The sequence below is a fragment of the Protopterus annectens genome, chromosome 1.part1 (assembly GCF_019279795.1).
Source record: "Protopterus annectens isolate FY-2018-M chromosome 1.part1, PAN1.0, whole genome shotgun sequence".
Classification (NCBI taxonomy): Eukaryota; Metazoa; Chordata; order Ceratodontiformes; family Protopteridae; genus Protopterus; species Protopterus annectens.
The window spans coordinates 1,635,380,379-1,635,402,531 of record NC_056726.1 but is presented as its reverse complement, the minus strand read 5'-3'; the positions used below and the strand labels follow the sequence as shown (position 1 = coordinate 1,635,402,531).

The following is a 22,153-nucleotide window of genomic DNA, read 5'->3' as shown; positions in this document are numbered from 1 at the left end:
TGTGTTCTTGTATGTGGAAGTCCTGTAAAATTCTGTCAGTGGTCAGTTGTCTGTCCAGTGGGCAATCCACGGGTCAATTCTGAAGCCCTGGGGTGTGCTGATGAGAATGTCTGTTATCTGGCCTGTGAACATATTGGCATCCTATAAGAGGAACTGAAGACTGTTAGGGGGATAGAGAAGCCTGACATGGCATGTTCAGCTGTTTTCCACTTGACCCTTACCAGAATAAGTATTTTAAAAATAGATGGGAAGTTTGAATCTGGTTTCTGTTGCTCCATGTCACTGTTGGAGTTTTCTGGGTATTGTTTGCATTGTTAGCCTGAAGCATAACATCTATCTTAAGAATGTGGATGACAAAAAGAAAAGCTTGCAGTTAAAGTATTTGCTTAGAAACTTTCAGATCAATAGGCTATTACAAGAGGTAAATATTATTGCAGGTGAGTGGAAGGTCTTTAAATAGGAGTACCTGTTATGCTACTTTGCTGAAGCCAACTGGAACATGGCTTTATTTTTTATAGATCATGTATATGAACATAGATTTATTTAGTCATGGGGTCCATTAGAGATCACATCATGCTCTTAGATTGGTGCTATACTCCAGACGGGCCTTTTTTCTTCCTTATAAGCAAATTCAAATGGAAAGTATTGATGTAGTGGCTTTTTACTAGGTGAAAAAATGTGCTGTGCTTTGCAGTGTGTGTGTTGTGGGGAAAACCTGAAAGTTGCACAGGTAATCGCCGAGATACAGTTGTGAAGTTAGTAACAGCATAAGTAATGTAAAGCACTTTAAAAGCTCTTGTTAAAAGGAGGATTTATAGTCCATAAACTCGGGGAAGTTTGCCTCTCCAAATGGAGATTTTTGTGACAAGATTGGAGTCTCTGTGGACACTCAAGGAGCACCATAGACTTGCATGTGAATTTGCAGAGAGTTGCAAGACACTGGTCTAATCTGGGTTAATAAGACTATGGATGGTAAGAAACTAATGTGTTTAAGAGACTTTAAGTTGACTGTAAGCAAGCGGAAGAAACCCTTGTATTAGCAAGAATATACTGATTTTGTTTAAGATGGAAATATTTTCTTTACTGAAATAAATTTCACTTGTACCAAAGAAACTGTCTCCAGTTTGTGCTGTATACTACAGTGTCTAAGGAGAGGTCATGACTTCATGATTCTGGTAGGAGAGTGGAATGCAGCGCTCATTCTAGTGTTAGACAGATGTGAACTTTATTGACTAAATATTATAAAGAGGCAAAAGCAGTTTAGGTTTTATGCAGTTTTAATATTTCAGACCCTTGGAGAATTTTTCATGGTAGAAGTATAAATTTAACATTTACATTACCTTGAAGCTTTGTCGATTTCTCTCAACTAGACTTCTTTCTGATCTCAGATTCTTATTGGGAGTTCTTACAGCTAAAGGTATAATTGTCCAGTTCTCCAGTCATTCTAAATCGTTCTTAATTTTCCACCATAAATAGACACACCTCAGAGTTTCTTTCATGGTTCAGTGGGGAAAAAAAAAACTTCAAAGGGGTCTTGGGCCCTAAAATCTCAAACTTTTGCATGATTATTAACACTTCCAACAATAGTCCAATGGTTGTGTCTCAAGGATTTTGTATCTAGACAGTGTCAACAGTGAGCTGCATCCAGAGCTAAGAAACACTATATTGAAATTTGAAACACTCTTGAATGAGTAACAAGAGCAGCTTACAAAGGGCTTTTTCATCCGCTGTCAACACAGTTCTGAAGAATTACATTGGAAATTTGACATATTTCAAGTTGTATATGTTGAATCCAGTTCTATTAACAGCAAAAACAGCATAGAGGAGTGTTTGAGAACTCCCCAGTGAGATTGTTGTTAAATTATTAGATTTTGAGAGAAAAAAACAAACTTCTTTAAAAGTTAATGAATTCAGGTGTACAACTATTATAGCTTTGGGCTATAGTAAGTGTATCTGCAAATTAGTTAAAAAAAAAAAAAAAGTTGCACTCCTAACTTGAAATTTGTGGTTCCTGTTTAGGCTAAGCTTTCCCTGTTCTGTTATAAGAAGCATCTGACTTTTCCAGTTTCAGTTGATGAAGTTATTCATTCACTTAAACACCTGAAGTCTAGAAAGTTACCTGGTCCAAATAGTTAATTGCTAATATATATAAGAAGCTTAAAGGACATCAGGATTCTGTTATGACATGCTCAACTTCTCCATCCTTTTTCTCCCAATTTACAGTCCCTACTATGAATAAACAACAATACAACATTTAAAATATTTTAAATCTACTGATCTGATATTGTCAGTCTTCTCATAATCCTTGACTGTGAGCTCACCAACTCAGCCGTTATTCCAGCTTGCGCCTTCCAAAAACTCTTGAGCTAAGCTTTACCCACAATGCTCCTCACCAAACTACCTCAGATCTCGTTTGCTGCTTCATAGTGCCAGATGCATTTTATCCAATCTCTCGAGCATTAGCGTTACTTCAAACTGTAAGTTAGTTTTTTCCATACCATATCTTCAATATCTAGCCTTAATTTCTATCTTTTCTACCTTTCTTCTCTTCTAGATAGTCTTTTGTGTGTGCGTGAGTGTGTTTTCTTTCCACTTTTTTACCATTAGTTACACTCGAGTACCATCGTTGGTACTGCCTTCCCTTTTAGCTTCAGGTAACTCTTAATACCATAGTTGGTAGTTTCCTTTTCCCCCTTTTTTGTTCCTCTCTCTAATATATATTAAAAAAAAAACTTTCTTCAGCAGTGTGTGTGTGTGTTTCTGTGTGTACGGTGGCCTTGGTTTCTTATGGTATGGCTGACAAACCTTCGTCTTTAAGAGATGCCAAAAATGTGACCGAAAAATGCTTAATTCAGATGGCCACACTCAGTGTATTTATTGTCTCAGAGTGGTTTATTTGCAGGAGGATTGTATGATCTGTCATGGGTTTAGTTCCAGAACCCTGATAGATTGCAAAAACAAGCTGATCTTAAAAGGCCTACTTAAATCTAATTTCGAAGAGGCCCTATCTGGTCCACAGATCGAAGACAGTTCCTCCTCTTCTTCATCCTCTTCAAAACCAAAAACATAGAGTCACTTAGTTCCGACATGTTCCTCGGAACCCCCTACTAAAATGGCTAAATCTCCCATGGTGGTGACAGCCTCCTCCACACTGGTGGGCCAAGATACTCGGTTCTCGGTGCTGTCGGCACCAACCACTTCAGCAGTGTCATCCTCCTTACCATTGTCAGTGCAGACAACACTCCTTTTGTTACCATTTGACCACTTGGAACTGAAGAACACTCTAATAGAAATGTTATCACGCACAACTTATTCTCCAACAATGGATCCCTTTGCAGACCGTGCCCCCAGTCCTTTTTTGGAGGCACGGCCACCGAGGTCTCCATTGTCTTCTTCTGTTCAGTCCACCAAAAGGTTATCCGAGTGTGATATTATGAGACTGGTGGACCAACCCGTGACAGCGAGGGGATTACCTCCTTCCACTGTTCCTAGCCTTGTTAGCTCTGGAACCTTACCTTCTTCCACACACCCCCATTCCTTCTTTGACTCCAGCTGAGATTTCGGAGCCCCTAGTGCTGACCTTCCAGACTCCGACTGTGTTGGTGTCCATCAGAGCTCCTTCTCCGACACTGATAGTTACCCTGAGTTCCTCTGGTTTGTGAGAACCAGAGACCTCCCAGGGTCAGGGCTTTGTTGTCCGTTCCGAGGGGCAGGGTTTGACTTTGATACTTTCAGAGCCTTCCATGGCCCTCAGGGCTTCAGCATATGTAGGCTTGACACTGGCTTCTATGTCGGCGGCAGCCTCCTCGGTATAGGATAGAGCCTCTCTTCCAGGCTCCAGTTCCTCTACAGGGGGGGGGGGGGGCTGCTGTTCAGGCTATGGAGAGGGCCTTGTCCATTGCAGACAAACAGTCTCTGCCTTCCCTGTCAGACCAACCATCACATCCATCCACTCAACCGGCGCTTCCCCCAGTATCTACCCCAGGACAGAGGGCACAAAAGTCTCAGGACCAAACCAATCTGGTTGAGTCATCTTTGGATACCTCCCCAGAGCATCCCACTGAAGAGGTACCTTTGAAGAAAGAGTGCAAGAGAAAGCACTTGGGCTTCCCTGAAGAGTCCTTCACTGAAGATACTGATTTTGCTGAAGGGGAAGTCTCCCCAAAGTCACCACCTGAAGATGTTCCCTTCAGGGACATCCTAGAAATCCCTTAAACATAGGGCTGGCTGGACTATCCTCCAGCTTTCCTCAGAGGAATCAGTATACCTAGAAGCTTTTCATGCCCAGCCCTCTACCTCTTGGATCTCGCCACCTGCTGACAGTCTTATTAAACTGATTGCTCAGCGGGCTTGGAAGATACCTGACTCTATCAAGCCAATCCCTAAGAGATCTGACCATATTATCTCTGCCCAAAAGATGATCAACACTGGGCCAAAGGTATCCCTGTAGACGCCATGGGGGTAGCGGCAGTCACCAGGAAAGAACTTGCTGATGAAAGTCCTACTATCCACCTTACTAACAAGGAGTCTAGGACAATGGATAGATTTGGGAAGCGCTTTTATGCTTCATCAACCTTTGCTCTCAGATCCTTGAACTATATGGCATATTTTACCAGACTTTAGAAAGATCTGATTAAAGAGCTTTCAGATACTGTCTCATGAGCAGTAGCTTAAGGAGTTTGAGACAAGTTGCTTTTCAGCTGGTCACCCTAGAATCTAGTTCTAGTTTATCCATGAGGCTAGTTGCTCATGCTGCCGAAGTGATGAATAGAGCAGTGGGTTCAGGTGTAGCCATCAAGAGACACACCTGGATGCATTTGTGATTTTGCTGAGCCATTTAAGTCTTCTTTTGTCAACGCAACGTTTGATGGATCATCCCAATTTGGTCCCAAAGTTAGAGATTCTAGCCAAATGTGAGAAAGAGGGGAAGACCCTCTATGCCGTGGGCGTACACTTTTCCACTCCTCAATGGCCCTGTTCCAGGAACCAGAGAAGTGGTAGGCTATGGTTCAAAAAGACCCAAGGGCCTTTCCAGGACTCCCGTGGCAATGATTCCTCTGGGGCCGAGGGGGAAACAATAATGGAAGATGCCTTCCAAGAGACAGAAATAGCCCACAGACTCCAGGTTCCATGAACTCTTTCTCTGGTATCTCCTATCAGCGCTCCTGAAAGGAGACCCAATTGCCTTTCTCTGGAGGTAGTTAGGTGACAGTTATCCCTGCACCAATCAGCCTGGCTAGAAATAACAGTGGACTAATGGGTGCTGAGATTTATTACCAGAGGTTGCAGCATTCCACTGTCAGGCAAACCAAAAAGACCAAGAATAATCCCAAACGTTCCACCCAGTCACAGGGAGGCAGCAGTCTTAGAAATTCAAAAACTGCTCGACAAAAGTCATCTGGGTAGTCCCACCAGACCAGAAAGGATCCAGAATTTACTCAAGATTTGTTTTAGTCCCAAAGAAAACAGGGACTGGAGACCAATACTGGACCTTAGTCAGTTGAACAAATCAGTTCAACAAACCAAATCCCGGATGGTCTCGGTTCAGTCTATACGTCCTTTCCTGGGAAAAGACAACTGGATGTGCTCAATAGATCTTCGGGATGTGTACTACCATATAAAAATAGACAAGTGCTCCAGATGATTCTTGCACTTCTGGCTGGGAGCCAGTGACTTTCAGTTCAGGGCACTGCACTTTGGTCTCACCCAGCCCCGAAGGTGTTTACCAAATGTATGGCAGTAGTAGCAGCTCAACTCAGACTGCTAGGATTCAGAGTGTTTCCATATGTAAACGACTGGCTCCTTACCATTTCCACCGGGTGTCAACTCATAAAGGCATGAGATTACTCTCTTCTCCTTTGTTTCAGCTTAGGCATTACTATAAACTATGACAAATCCAATCTAGAACCATCCTAACAGCTGGAGTTCACTGGAGCGATACTATAGCCGGTCACTGGCATTGTGTGACTTCACCTAGAAAGGCTCCAAACGACAGGTCACAAGTGAGCTGGATCATTCGCAGCAAGAAAGTAACAGCAAGACTTGTTCTAAGGGCCCTAGGATCAATGGCAGCCTCTGTCACTCTAGTTCTCCTGGCTAGATATCACATGCGGATTCTTGAGTGGCTTCTGGCCTCCCAATGGTCCTTATTGAATCATTCAGTGTCTCACCTGATTATGATCACCAGTTAATGCAAGGAAGAGCTGAGTTGGTGGATTCACTCCAGTGAAGTTTTGTCGGGCTGTCCCTTTGTCCTTCCTCGACCCCAAGCCACAATGACCAATGACACAGCCCATATGGAGGGCATTATCTGGGAAAGACAGTCCAAGGCACTTGGTCCCAGCTGGAGACCAGTTTGCATATCAATGTTCTAGAGATGAGGGCAGTGCTCTTAGTGTTGCAGGCATTTCAAAAAACCCTTCCCTTGGGAACAATTGCGATTCAGACAGTATGTCAGTAGTCTAGTATATCAACAAGCAAGGGGGGAACAGACCTTACCCTCTTTGTTGAGAAGTGCTCAGAGTATGGCAATGGGCAATATCTTCCGACTGTTTTTTTGTAATCATGCACATTCTCAGGAGCTCTAACGCGATTACGGACAAATTGAGCAGAACCATCTTCATGCCTCATGAGTGGTCTCTCAATCCTGTGGTGGTGGAAAAGATATTCTGCCCCTGGGGCCAACCTTGCTGTGACCGTCCCTTCTGAACAAATGCAGCAGTTACTTTGTCCTTACCCCTCCCCCAGGGGAGTTTCCCAGAGATGCTCTCCTTCACGATTGGCCCCCCGGTCTATTGTATGCCTTTCGACCGATTTCCCTAATATGTTAGTTCCTAAAGAAAGACAACAGGTCGAAGAACAGAATAGTCCTCATTGTCCCATTTTGGCCTCGACAAATCTGGCTCCCATTCCTATGGCCTCATCTATTTCGGAAACCCTGGATATTGGATCCAGCTCCAGATCTACTGTCCCACCCGGAGGGACTTGTTCATCCACATCTACAACATCTCAAACTCACTGCATGACTTCTCCGGTTCCCATGATTGCCAGGCATCCTTCCTTCTCTTCCCTGATCCATTGCATCGTTCTGTCCAAACACAAACATTAAACAAGAAAATTGTATCATAACAAGTGGCAAAAGTTTACTAAATGGTCGCTAAACTGTAATCTTCACCCATATTAAGTACGGAATCCATTAAGTACGGAAGAAGTAATTAGAGATTTGGGGACCAACGTAGATAGTAATCTCTCCTTTGATAATCATGTTGCCAAAGTGGTTAGAAAGACCTTCTGTATAGCCCACCTTATCACGAAAGGGTTCGCATCTAGATCGAGAGGTCATTGTGCCCCTCTACTCATCAGGCCCATAATTGAATATAATGCCCCTTTTGGAATGTACCTTACCCGACACCTGCAGCAACTGGAGAGACCCCAAAAGTACTTCACCAAGAGGATTATGGGCTACAAACAGATGTCCTATGCAGCTCGACTAAAGAAACTCCAGCTCTACTCAGTTGCTTACCGCCTACTCAGAGGGGATCTATGCCTGACGTACAAAACAATGTCAAACCTAGAATTAATGGACATGCTCCATCTCAAAAAATCCAAGTCCCTTAGAGCTACACGCTCCAGGGACCTAAACCTCAGCACAAAAATAAATAGGACATGCTGGAGGGACAGATTCATTTCCCAGAGGCTCCCCTCACTCTGGAAGAGAATCCCAATTCATGTTAGACATAGCCCCTCGCTGACCCTCTTCAAGCGAAATTTGGACGCGTGGATGGGAAATCGCAAATTCACCCCTGGATCTCCCCTGTGTCCCTGCTAGAGAGAGGCACAGTAAACTAATCTTCAAAGGGTGCCTTATGTGACCTACTTTACAGAGGCACAGTAGGCTAATCTAATAGGGAGGCGGAAGCCAAATACACTCTGGCTAGGCTTATAAATGCCCTAGGACAGATAGCATGGTATCTACCTATGAACCTACCTATGAACCTATATTCAATACTTGCACACAGCGTTTTAGACTTCTTAGCCTTACTCTGAGAGGTGCATCAGCTTCTTCTGTTTGGGTGCATCTTGCTGCAATATCTAACTTCTATATTGGTTTCAGTGGTTCTTCAGATATGTCACATAAACTTTGTAAAGCCTTTTGAAGGGAACTTCGATGCTCAGACTTCCATATAAAGAACCCTCTGCACCTTGGGATTTGAGTCTGGTATTTCAGTCTCTGATTTCTGCCCCTTTTCAGCCTTCAAAAAGTTGTCACTTAAAGTTCTTGCCCTGGAAAAAAATGTATTTTTAATAGCTATCACTTCTGCCAAAAGAATATTGAAAATACAAACCTTGTCCTGCAAACCCCCTTACTTGATTTTTCATAAGGACAGGGTAACCCTCCAAACAAATCCATCTTTCCTACCAAAGGTTGTTTCTGAGTCAAACATCAGTCGGACTTTACACCTTCCAGTCTTTTTTCCCAATTTTTCCAGTAAAGGAGAGTACTGTTTACATTTACTAGAACAAAGGATATCAGAAAATCAGACCAGCTCTTTATTGCCTTTTCTTCAGTTTCCTTGGGGAGTCCAGTTTCTAAAACTACTCTAGCTAAATGGCTTAAAGACGGTATCACCTTTGTTTACAATAAAAAGGGTCTCCACCCACCACAACCTGTAAAAGCACATTCAGCGAGAGATATAGCAACATCTGCAGTTTTTCATGCCAGAGCCTCTTTAGATCATATTTGTGCAGTGGCAACATGGGAATCTCTTTATACCTTTATTGCTCATTACAAACTGAACCAGGTCTCTAGGAGACGAGCATCATTTAGCTCGATGGTGCTCAGGAATATTCTTCCATGAGACCTCCCAAGATTCAGGTAACTAAGGACTCTGTCCCACAGTCAAGGATTGTGTGAAGATTAACATCAGATAAAGTACTCAAGTACTAACTCCCTTGCCCAACGCTTCCTAGAATCTATAAACACGAATTCCCAGGATCAACTGGTCAACATCCCCCACCAGAGGGAACAACATATTGGACCTGGTCATCACCAGCATGGGCGACCGGTGTTCCACACCGGAGGTCAACCCCTCGCTGGTTAGATTAGACCATAGACTAATCACTCTGGATATCCACATTCCGCCCCCACCCCAATCAAGGAAACCACCGTGAAAAACTTTTCAAAAGCAAACTTCACGTTACTTAAGACCGAGGTGGAAAGGTTCACAGCCTCCATGCTAAAGGACAATGCTGTCTAAGCTGCTGAAACCTTTACAAAGGCACTCTATGAGCATCTGCAGGAATGATGGCTTGTGCTATCCCAAGTAAAACCAAGACTCACTCCTCCACGAAAAGGAAATCAGTCTGGTTGACCCCTGCCATAAGCAAGCTATACAACAGAAGGAGGAAACTAGTACAGAAAAGAGTAAAATCCCAAGAGAGAAAGACATCCCTGATCAGTATCAGTAAGAAACTATGATCCCTCATTAAATCATCCAAGGCTAGTTTCGAAAGAAAAATTGCTAGTGACTCCAATGATAACCACAAAGCGTTCTTTAGCTATGTCAAGAACTTAAGTGGAAACTCTCAGATCTGCTCTGAGTTAGTGTAGAATGGCACAAAATACATTGAACCAACTGATATTGCCAACATTCTGGCAGACAGGTTTAGTGCAAACCTCAACCCCTTCTCACCCCCTAAAGGGCCCATAACCATACCAGAAGAATGCAGGGCCCCATCAATCACTGACACACAGGTTAAAACAGCCCTATCCAAAGCCAAAAGCACAGCTTTAATGGGACCGGACGGTGTCCCAGGCTGTGTCTTACAAGAGCTCCAAAATGAACTAACCCCCCACCTAAACACACTGTTCAAACTCAGCCTCTGTACAGGCTACGTACCCACAGAGTGGCGCACAGCAACAGTTATCCCACTCCACAAAGATGGAGCCACAATGGACCCCGGGGACTATCGCCCTATAAGCCTGACTAGCCTGGTCTGCAAGGCTATGGAGCGCATCATCATGGAACTCATTAACAGAGACATTGGGAACCTCCAAACCTTGGATCCTACCCAGTTTGGCTTTGTTAAGGGCAGATCATGCCTCCTAAACCTGGTGGACTTCTTTGAGACAGTTACCAAGGCACTAGACAAGGGAAAGGAGGATCACACAGCCTGCCTAGACCTCACAAAGGCTTTTGACACCATTCCCCATTCTAGTATTATAGACAAGCTCACCAGCTTGAACATAAACCCTTACGTCATGAGATGGGTTGCCAACTGGCTCATGGATAGAACCCACATGAGGAGAGTTGCAGGCTCTACGTCTGAGACTAAACCGGTTACAAGTGACGTCCCCCAGGGCTCAGTCTTATGACCCCTCCTGTTCGGTATATACTTTTCAGAGTACAGGCAAGCATAAGAGGATTATGGCTGACCATGTTCGCAGACGACTGCAAACTAGGGGCCATAATTAATTCTCCGGCTGATACAGACACCCTCCAGAAGGGTCTCACTGAGACGGATACCTGGTGTTAAAATCATGGCTTCAAGCTAAATGCCAAAAAGCATAGTCATCCCCTTTGGAAAAAATAAAGTACCCGCGAACTACCACATAGGTGGTAGTCCCCTAAATACAGAAAATGTAATGAGGGATCTGGGGACCCAAGTAGATCCTTTGATAATCATATTGCCAAGGTGGTTAGAAAATCCTTCTATGTGGCCCACCTAAACACAAAAGGGTTTGCATCTAGAACAAAAGAGGTTATTGTGCCTCTCTACTCATCACTCATTAGACCCATCATAGAATACAATACCCCATTTGGGATGTACCTTACAAGACACTTGCAACAGCTGGAAAGACCACAGAATTACCTCACCAAGAGGATTACTGGCCTCAAACAGATGCCCTATGCAGCCTGACTCAAGAAACTCCAGCTATACTCTGTTGCATACTCCTTACTCAGAGGTGATCTCTGCCTGACATACAAGGCCATGTCCAACCCAGAATTGATGGACATGCTCCACCTAAAAAAAAAAACAAATCCCGAAGAGCAACACGCTCTACAGATATAAACCTCACCACAATGAAACATAGGACATGCTGGAGGGATAGATTCCTATCCCAGAGACTCCCCATGCTTTGGAACAGGATTCCAGTATACGTCAGGCAGAGAGCCCCTCACTAACACTCTTCAAGAGAAACCTTGATGGGTGGATAGGAAACAGAAAATTTACCCCGGGGATCACTGCAGTGACTCTGCTGGACAGTGGCGCAGGGAACTAATGGCTCTGCTGGACAGAGGCACAGGGAACTAATGTAAGGGGGTGGCAAAAGACAACACATTCTGGCTAGGCTTATAAATGCCCTTGGGCAGATAACCTAGTACTTACCTATGAACCTATAAAGAAGTTATGTCTTACCGTAACATTCATCTGTGTTGTCGATCTTCACTAATCCTTGACATTTCCTCCCTCCTTCCCCCTGCCTTTAGAGCTCTTGGTGGATCGAATATTTCTAAAGATTGGCTGCATATTAGAAACACAGATATGGTCTGTTATCTATTATTTCTTGTCTGTCACTGTAGTTTGCTAACTCGATCTGAGGTACTTTGTTGAGGAGCATTGTGGGTAGAGCTTGGCTCGAGAGCTTTTGGAAGGTACGAGCTGGAATAATGGCCGAGTCGAATCTGAGGCTCGGAACTGAGCCTACAGTCAAGGATCAGTGAAGATCGACAACACAGATAGAATGTTATGGTAAGACATAACTTCTTTTTTATTTCCACTAGAAGAGTACTTTACTGTACACTGTGGTGGTTTCACTTTCAAAAAGCTTTTATCCCGCCTTGGACAGCTTGCTGCAGTCTCCAGTTTGTTGATGTCATCAAAGTCAATGAATACAAGTAGTTTTCTGGCCAATTCCCTCCCCCAGCTGACATCACCACGACTGTCCTAAAAACCCACCCATGCTGTGATGTCACAGCTCCCTGGTTCTTCTCCTACCCATGCAGAAAGTAAAGGCTAGAACAAGGAAACATTACATGAATCAAGTCTCCTGCTGTGAGCTGTCAAACACAGGAGGTAACAACTCAAATTACCCTTAGCACTTTAACAGCTAAGGAAGTTAGGTGTGAAGGGGGGTGGAAGATGAGTCAAAGTAGTACAGTTCAGGCTTCGCAAAAGACTGTGATTTAGCCATTCTAAAATAAGCAGCAGTAAAAAGCACTTTGAAAGTCTGTTCATAGGTTCATACTAGGCTATCTGCCCTAGGGCATTTATAAGCCTAGCCAGGGTTGTGTGGCTTTCACCACCCTTTAGGTTGAAGAATACTATACTCATTAGTTTGCCGTGCCTCTGTCCAGCAGTGATACAGAGATGATCCCCGGGGTAAACCTACGGTCTCCCATCCACTGGTCAAGATTCCTCTTGAACAGAGCCAGCGAGGTGCTCTGTTCCACAGCATAGGGCGTCTCTGGGTGATGAATCTGTCCCTCCAGCACGTCCTATTTATATCCGTGTTGAGGTTTAAGTCTCTTGCTCTTGTGGCTCTGGTGGATTTGGATTTTTTGAGGTGGAGCATGTCCATTAATTCCGGGTTGGACATGGCCTTGTATGTCAGGCACAGGTCACCTCTGAGCAGATGGTATGCAACTGAATAGAGCTGGAGTTTCTTCAGTCGGGCAGCATATGGCATATTTTTGAAACACTTTATCCTTTTGGTGAGGAACTTTTGGGGTCTTTCCAATTGCTGCAGGTGTCGGGTAAGATACATTCCGAATGGGGCATTGCACTCAATCATTGGTCTGATAAGTGAAGAGTACAGGGGAACAATGACCTCCCTTGATCTGGATGTGAATCCCTTCATAATCAGGTGGGCAATGTAGAAGGTCCTCCTAACCACTTTGGCAATGTGAGTGTCAAAAGAAAGTTTACTGTCAACTTGGGTCCCCAGGTCCCTGATAACCTCTTCTGTGCTTAATGGATTGCCACCTATGTGGTAACTTGGGGTTACCTTGTTTTTACCAAAGGGTATGACTATACATTTTTGGCGTTTAGCTTAAGGCCATGGCTCTGGCACCAGTTATCCATTTCTATGAGACCTCTCTGAAGGATATCTGTGTCTGATGGATTTTCAACTATGGCCCAGTTTGCAGTCATCTGCAAACTTTGTCAGCCACAATCCTCCTATGTTTGCCTGCACTTCTGAAAAGTAGATGCCGAACAAGAGGGTCCCAGGACTGAGCCCTGTGGGACACCGCTTGTGACCGGCTTGGAGTCTGACATGGCACCAGCAACTCTAACCCTGTGGGTTCTGTCCTTGAGCCAGTTTGCAACCCATCTTGTGACATATGGGTTTACATTTAAGCTGGTGAGCTTTTCTATGATACCCGAGTGGGGTACTGTGTCGAAAGCTTTTGCAAGGTCAAGGTAGGCTGTGTGAACTGCCTTACCCTCATCAATGGCCTTGGTGACTGTTTCAAAAAAGTCGACCAAGTTCAAGAGGCATGATCTGCCCTTGACAAAGCCAAATTGGGTAGGATCCAATGTCTGTAGGTCCCCTATGTCTTTATTTATGAGTTCCATTATGATCCTCTCCATAGCTTTGCAGACCAGGCTTGTTAAGCTTATGGGGTGGTAATTACCAGGGTCCGTAGAAGCACCGCCTTTGCGGAGTGGGACCACAGTTGCCGTACGCCACTCTTTGGGTACGTATCCTGTGGTTAGGCTAAGATTAAACAGCAGCCTTATGTGTGGGTTTAGTTCCTTATTGAGTTCGTGTAGCACACAGCCGGGGACACCATCCGGTCCCATTGATGCTGTGTTTTTAGCTTTAGAGAGAGCAGCTCTCACCTGGGCATTTGAGATGATTGGGAGGCTACACTCTGCTGGGATAGATATTTCTTCTTTTGGTGGGGAGGGAGGGGGGAAATTTTCACTGAACCTGTCTGCCAGTATGTTATGTGGCATTTGCACTGTTTGTGTTTTAAGTAGTCATTGAACAGCATGAAATGTTACTTAAAACTTACTGACTGAAAGACAGCAGTGTATGCATATAAAATCAATGCAGTGACAGGAGCTTTAGGAAGAAAGAGGCCTGCATTTTTTTACAGACAAGCAAGACACCAAGAGGCAGACTTAACAATCAGGATCACTTCAAGTTGCTAGACTCCATGTGGTCTGACTCAGAAATTATGTATAAAAATATTTAAAAAACTGTAAATAGTCCCAGGGTAGGAAACACCAATCCATGATGAAATTAACATTTTTTTTGAGTCTGTGAGTGTGGTTCTTCTTTAAATTGGGTAAAATTTGGATAATAATGGCCAGGCTCTTAAGGGCTCTTGAGCCGTTGGCGTAATAATTTCCTATGAACCGATAAACATCACTTTTTAAGCAGGCTTCACTTCGCACTTTTTGGCATCAGCCATTGCTGGGAGCTTCTATCACTGTCATTCCAAAAGTAGGGAATGATTTATAAAACTACACACACTGAGTGTAAAGGTTAAAATTATATTTTCCATCTGGGTACATATCACTTCACCTAAAACTCATTTCACCAAGACCAAATCACCTAAAGTTCATTTCATCTAAAACTCATTTCAATGACAAGTAGTACTCTAAAGCAAGTCAATGGTATATGTCCTTTTCCCCACTGTAGTGCGATCCTGGTGTTATTATATATATTAAGGGGGGTGTGAGGGACGTAGCCCCTCACCTAGTTGGCTTTTACCAAATAATGTAAAACAAAACCAGACACCATAAAACCAAAGTAAGTGGGGGCCTTGCCCCCCACACACCCCTAATTATATATACTAACACCAGGATCGCACTACAGTGGGGAAAAGGACATATACCTTTGACTTGCCTTATTGTACTACTTGTCAGTGAAATGAGTCTTAGGTGAAATGAGTTTTAGGTGATTTGGTCTTGGTGAAATGAGTTTAGGTGATTTGGTCTTGGTGAAATTAGTTTAGATGAAATGAGTTTTTGGTGAAGTGATACGTACCCATTCCATCTCCATTCCAGAGCCTATGCACACTAAGCCATTTGTAAACTGTCAAGAATTTTTATAGAAGTTTCTCAAATGGAGTGGTACTACCTCCTTCAGAGCACTGTACTGCGTCAGAGTTTTATAATATTCTTCAAAGGTTTTTGGAACTGTATATGCTGGGTCACACAGTAAAGGTGATTTTTATCGTCATTCCTGTTTTCCTCATAGTCGTTTTTATAGTTTAGCCCCAGTGGTGTGTTCTGTTGAACTATTTGTTCCCCTTTTCTACTAGGTATAGCACATTCCTCTCAACCTCTTCGAGCAAAAAATTTGGACAAAGCCTAAAATGGTGGGGGGGTAAATAGGAACAGATTTTAAATATTGCTCGTACAAACTTAGAAAGTTGATAGAATAATAGGTTTTGCATTAGCATGAATTTTCTGAAGGATGTGGAGTCTTAAACTCAAATGTTTGTCATTATTTAATGACTTCAATCCTCAGCTATTTGCCAGAAAAGTACAAATTTTAGGAGGAGCACACCAAAAATATGAAGCAAAAATGTGGACATTTTGCGAAAATCTGTACAGTTGAGAGGTATAGTATAGCATCTTGTGTCGTCCCATGCAAGGGTTGACCCTTAGTGATCATAGTTGTTGCTGGAGAAGCTGGCGGTACAAGTTGAGTACCATTTGTCCTTCACCCTCAGTTACTGAGGTTTTTTTCTTTATGCTTCTACTTCTTAAGCAGTTCCCTTGCTAACCATGCTTTGCCAACAGTCTTCAGCCCCCTTGGTGTTTCCTGACCCTCAGTACCAACAGGACAGTTTACTGTCCTGAGGTAGGCATAGCCAACACATATGCACTTATGGCTAACTTTCTTGTCTTGATTAGGGGGTACTTAAACTTCCAAGGAAGAGAAACAGCCATTAACTGCTTACTCTTTCTTAAATGTCCCTAATGGCACCTAAGGTGGTGTCATCTACTCAGTTCCCCAGTTACCAGCACAATACTAAAGTCTGCAAACTGCAGAGTCAGTGCACTTAAACTGTGATGATAGATAAAAACTGCTAGTTTGCCTTCTTTTTGGATACCTTGCAGGTCCAGGTTAACCAACACAATGTTTCTATTCTTAAGCGGTGTATTTATGTATTTGATGATGTCCTTCTTATTTATTCCCCAACTAGTGGGTTCGGATCTGACTTGGCTGCTTCTACCAGGTTATCGAATCCAAAACTCTCAAGCTCCTCCCTTTACCCATGATGTCCCACCAACCTAACATACCTCCGATCTTGTTGGAAGGTTCTTGATGAAATGTAATGGTGAGTACATAACTTTAATTTATCCATTTGTTAATCTGTGTTTGGGTGGGGATTTCTCCAGGTACTCCACTTTCTTCCCACTTCCCAAAGACAAGTCATAGGTGAATTGGTGACTCTAAATTTCCATAGGTGTATATGGGTGTGTACAGAAGAAAGGCCCGTCAATTTACTTCTGTTCCTTACTTACCTACTAAACTCTGGATGGTGGTACCTCTTAATGGGGTTGCTACAGTAGTCTGACATGACTCAACAGCACTGGATGCATGAAACCAGGTAACTGGAAGGGTCCAGGGGCCCTTTTCAGCTTATGACCTAAGCCACAAGACAAAGATTTAAAGAGTGATGTATACAAGTGATATGTATTTGCATAGTTCTAGTAATGGTGACAGGCACTGCTTGCATGCAGTAAATACTGGAGGATAATATGGAGACACACATTTGCATAGGATTTGTTATGCATGACATTGGTAAATGTTAACCTATCTTGCTTTACTTGATGATAAGGATAGTATAAGTAATGGTAGCTGTAATGAGTTTTATTGATGTATTCATTACTGGCTTTATTTCTTTTTAAACAGGTTCTTGATTCATCTGATGTTGTAGTCCAGGTGCTAGATGCCAGAGACCCTATGGGCACTCGATCCCCTTATATTGAGAAATATTTGAAGAAGGAGAAACCTTGGAAGCATTTAATGTTTGTGCTTAATAAATGTGACCTTGTTCCCACATGGGTTACAGTGAGTAATATTTAGTTCATATTTTTGCACATTTGATGTTGATGGGGGCATCTTACTGTTTTTACTGATTTAACTTTGAAGGCATAAGGAGCTAGCTGCCAGTAGAACTTTTCATTGCCTCTTTGTGGAGATAGTAAGGACATGTTTCAGCTGTGAAATTTATTTCTTGATATCTTAAAATGTATAAAAATAAACCTGCAAACTGCTACCCAAAGGTCCTCACCAAGAAAACCAAAAGTAATCAGGAGAAAACAGCAAGATGGAACCACCACGGATCTAAAATCCAGTATAAATTTATTCACAGAGGTAAAACAGGATAAGTGCTTTCACGTGAACAACTCATGCTTCATCAGATCTTACAAAAGAACAAACCACACAGTTTAAATACCAAAGTGTCACCTCAATTAATTAAAATAACTCACAGCAATTAGTCAATTTAGATGAAACCAATTAAAACAAATTAAAAAGCTGAAAAGCTGTAAAGTGCAAGGCATAGGAACTGTCAAGCAGAAACCAGTTACCAGTTTCCTTCTGACCTAGTAACAAACTCATTTGTTAACTTAGTTATTTCAAGGAACGTACCTCCAGTGCAGGTTTTATGCTGACACAATTATTAAGCCCAGGATGAATATGGGCACATAGTCTCAGAATCCACTTCAGCTCTGTGGACTCCAAATGATTGTTTAAGTTGCCCCCTCTCTTGTTTTTATGTACAAGCTGTATGGCCATAAAACTGAAACTATGTGAATTAAAAACAGCAACATGCTTTGCTAAAGCATTTTGAAGGTGCATGTTCTTAATGTCGTAAAGATGATTATATATCCTGTCGTTTAACCTCCTAGAGGTCTTACCAACATAGAAGCAATCACAGCACTTAGAGTTAGCAAGGTACACTAAATTGCTACCGTCATAGGTGGCATTAAACCTGGGAAAGAACTTAAAGTCCAGAACAGGGTGACTGAAAAACTGTGTTGTGGATATCACACTACACACGTTGCAGTGTCCACAAGGGAAGGTACCGAGTCTTGAATCCCTCACATTCATGCCATAGCCCCCATGTTTAATTTTATCATTGCACAAAAGCCTTTTCAAATTTAAGCTATTTCTGTAGACAAAACATGGTCTCTTCTCAACTATACCAGCTGTAATAGGTTCCACAGTAAACACATGCCATATCTTAACATGTATATATTAGTATATTGGGTCTGTGGTAGAATGCTACTTTTCTTGTTTACTGTACATATTCAGTTAGTAAGAATGGTGTTTATGCTGTAACCAGGCATTATAGTGATATAGTTCTGTTCTAATTTTTTAAAGGAAATGCCAGGACTAGCTGATACCCCAGATTTTCTTTGTCAATCACTGTTGCATTTGTCACTTTAGCAAGCTCTGCTTGCAGGCTGAAGTCTAAGGTCTGGTCTGACTTTTAGACCTGGGCACCTTTCCCACACAGGAGGGCTGATATTAACTTAACTCAGATGTCTGCACCTACCCTTGCCATCTTTAACTGTTTCTTGAGTTTCTGAATGTAGAAAAAAACTTTTATCAGTTTATTAGTCCAGTATTTTAATTGGTATGGTAGTCAAGAAAAGTTGTCTTTATTTGCAGATATTATTTTATACTGACAAAACCAGAAAGGGACATTATAATGTTATGGAACACTTTTGAGACAGTTTTAGACCTTTTTGAGGTACAAAATTGATGAAGTTAAAACAAAGGCAATAGCGGTAAATTATGTACCCACACACAAATTGATTCAGGAATATCCATATTTATGGGGATATGATAAAATGAAGTATTTAGGAGTATGTGGTGTGGAGTTCACTACCTGGTTATCCTGTAGGATGCTCTGCAGTGTTGAAGTAATTGACTTTCCTGTCCGTTTTAATGTTTTTAATATAATCCAGCACTGTCGACTAACCCATGTTTCTGGTGTTGTCTTTTAGAGTATGGGTAGATGTTTTGCTCTCACACACAAAGCTCGTGAATTTTGCATTTCAGTCTGAAATGATTTTCTGTCTTTCTAGAAAAGATGGGTAGCAGTCTTGTCACAGGAATATCCTACTCTTGCTTTCCACGCTAGTCTCACAAATCCCTTTGGAAAAGGAGCATTTATACAGCTTTTGCGGCAGTTTGGAAAGGTAATTTTGCACTAATATAATGTAGAAAATCGATGTATTTTTGTTTAGGAAGTCTGAATGCTGTAGACTGTTCTATGTCACTCACCTGACGTCTGATGTCTGTGTAGGGTCCCATGGTGATGGAATCAACAAAGATGTATTTAATATTGCTACTTCCACATATTTAGGATGACTGGTTTATTTTTGTAAATGTAGTGCTATCTTGTTTCTGAAATGAGTTGCACTAAATGAAGCTAGAATTATTAAGCAGTAATATTCCTTTTATGATGTTTGCCAGTAATAGATTTCTTTAACGTGATACTTTATCTAATTGAATTGTTTGTGTTTCCAAACTATATTAGACCCCAGTTTGCTACTGAACATCAAGCTCTGTTTGACCCACAGTAGGCTCATTTGTCCCTTCCATCCTAACAATTTTAAGCATTCAGTGTTACCACATGATATGCATCCTTCTTTCAAAAAGGTCAGCATTTTTTTTTATATGAATCATTAGGCTGATGGTGAGGAGCATAGTCAGAAGAAGATTTGCACCTCTTATTGTTAAGCTACGTTTTCCCCATGTTACCAGCTGCAAATACCTTTCCAGGGGTAATTAGACTTTTGACTGGCACTTGAGGGAGGCTGTCATTCAGCAAGGGTTTTTACTCATTGTGTGTCTTTCTTTCTGTCTGTTACAGCTGTGACCTTCTGCTAGCAGTCATTTACTGTGTAATGCCTTCACTGTTGGACCTACAACACAGATGGATGCTGCTACACACACACACAGCACAGACCAGTACTGTGTGTGGCAACTGTGGTACCCCAGTAATCTTTGACCATCCAAGCATGGCACCTGGCCATCTTCCAGTTATTGCCGACATTGTGAGACATCAAAGAGCGCCCTTAAAAATCAGATGTTTCAGCTGACATTTGTGCTCCCTCCCATCCAGACTCTGGGCCTGCTGTTTGAACTCTGGTCGCTAGGGCTGTAGAGAGGACTGTCTTCACCTGTGTTGTGATGCTGGCTGCCTGTTTTACTTTGTTGTATTCTGACCTTGCATGTGTAGGTATCTCATGTTGCTCTGTGGGTGAGGCGTGGAGAATCAAGGAGCATTGCATTTCATCAGTGTGCCATTATGTATGCAAGGCAAATAATCTTTTTGGTGCCTCGATGTCATCTCCCCACTCAAGTCTAGCTGTGTAATGATGTCTTAGTTTGTAAGTACTCTCGCACAAGTGATGTCTGACATTTTATTTTCCTCTCTGTCAACGGACGAGCATTAACTTTCTGACTTTACATCAAAGCAAAGCCACTTGTATTATGGGGCAACTGTGCTGAGTAGAAGCAGTTTGCTTGACACACAATTTAACCCATCATGACAGACTTTTCAGTGATGAAGACTTTCTTCAGAAGCTTAATTGCCTCAAGTACAGACAGATACTGCTGTGTGCCAGTAAATTAGTTCTTTTTGTGCAGTCCTAACTTTTAATTTCCAGTTTTGTAATGAAACAGCTTGCAGGTAAAGATTTAGGGTTGAAGTTAATTGGATTCTATAAAACTGCCTTCAGAATCTGTAGTTTAAATGCAGTCATGTTTAAGTAGGATCCATTTGATCTCATGTTGAGAGTCCTCTCAACTGTTTAAATTTCTCTTCCTGCAGTTATCAGCTCTGCTGTTTTCCCTCTTCTTTTCCATTGCTTGCTAGTGCACATGCCTTTCCCTTTCTCATCCCATGATGTCAGATTTCAGGCATTGAACTAGGGGACTGTGGATAGTTCCTTCACCTGCTTATTCTTTTCTGACACTAGTTTTTGTCTCCGTTCTGATTTTTGTTTTGGAAATATTCTTGTATTAAGCACCTACGAAATAAAAGCTATTAAAGTGTTCATGTGGCCACCAGATTACAGGTCTTAACTCGCATCAAGATAGCCTTTCTTGCTGGGGGAGGATGGGAGATGTGGTCCACAGTACTTATGTTGTTTTAGAATTGTCCCTTGAGAAAACAAGAGAAACTTGAGGCTTATCTTACCTCTCATGAGATGAAAACTGTTGAAACCACCAGTTGTAAGTATCCACAGGAACGTGCCTTGTATGGCCCTATGTTAGTGCTGATGCACTGTAAAAAGACAAATAATATGCAAGGCCAACATTGGATACACCTTCTTGGAGCTAATTTCATGCCCTAAATGGTCTTATCAGGACCACGTTTCCCTGCTTCTATTCAGCTAGTGAAGGTCAAGCTCATGCCCAGTTTCTGTCTTAGCAGATGACAAGCAGTGCAATATAAATACACCCCTGGCATCCATCACTAGGGATGTAGGCACTTACTGTCCCCTTGACAAGTAACCTTACTTGTATTGCAACTTGTCTTTTCCCAAAGAAGATCTCCCCTGAACCCCCTGACAAGTACTTGGGAGGCCCCACTGTGGTCAGACACCTGTTTTCCTCTGGCCTCCATGGGCCTAGCAGTGCTTAATAGTCTGTTTGGGAAGGACCACTAGGGCCTCCAGTACCAGGGCTCACAAGGTCATATCTTTGATGTCAGGCAGTTGTTTAATGTGTACTTGCAGGTGTGAGAGCATACCCTTAGGGGGTATCGTTAATACAACATATGTCTTTGTTCCTGCCTTCCTTTCTGTCTTTGTTAGAATGTGTCCCTAAGCAGTGGTGATCTATCACCTTATTTGTGGTATCTTAACTTTGTATACTTGATCCCACGTGCATCAACCGACTGTTGACCTCTCCATTCTGAACTATGGTAGGAGAGGTGTTTTTTCTCCCTCTGTATTCTGTTAAGGAGACTGAAAGGATCCAAATGCAATTTAGAGACCCTTCTTCAAAGACTGATTAGGAACATGACACCATTGCCCTCAGTTGACCCCTTCCATCAGTGAAGCCTTCAGGTTTATGAAATCCTTCTTGGACTGGCCTTTAGCCCTCATATTATGCCCCCAGAAATACCTGAAAGAGTATCTGATGAAGGAGGCG

At 42.5% G+C, this 22,153-nt stretch overlaps 1 protein-coding gene across 1 annotated transcript in view; it reads left to right on the top strand.

Annotated features, from left to right (window-relative positions):
* Window positions 1-22,153, top strand: part of GNL2 (G protein nucleolar 2) — an 859,639-nt gene that overhangs the window by 330,683 nt on the left and 506,803 nt on the right. The window contains 2 exon segments of the mRNA XM_044083721.1: window positions 16,886-17,044; window positions 19,072-19,185. Of these exon segments, the coding sequence (XP_043939656.1) occupies window positions 16,886-17,044; window positions 19,072-19,185 (273 nt within the window).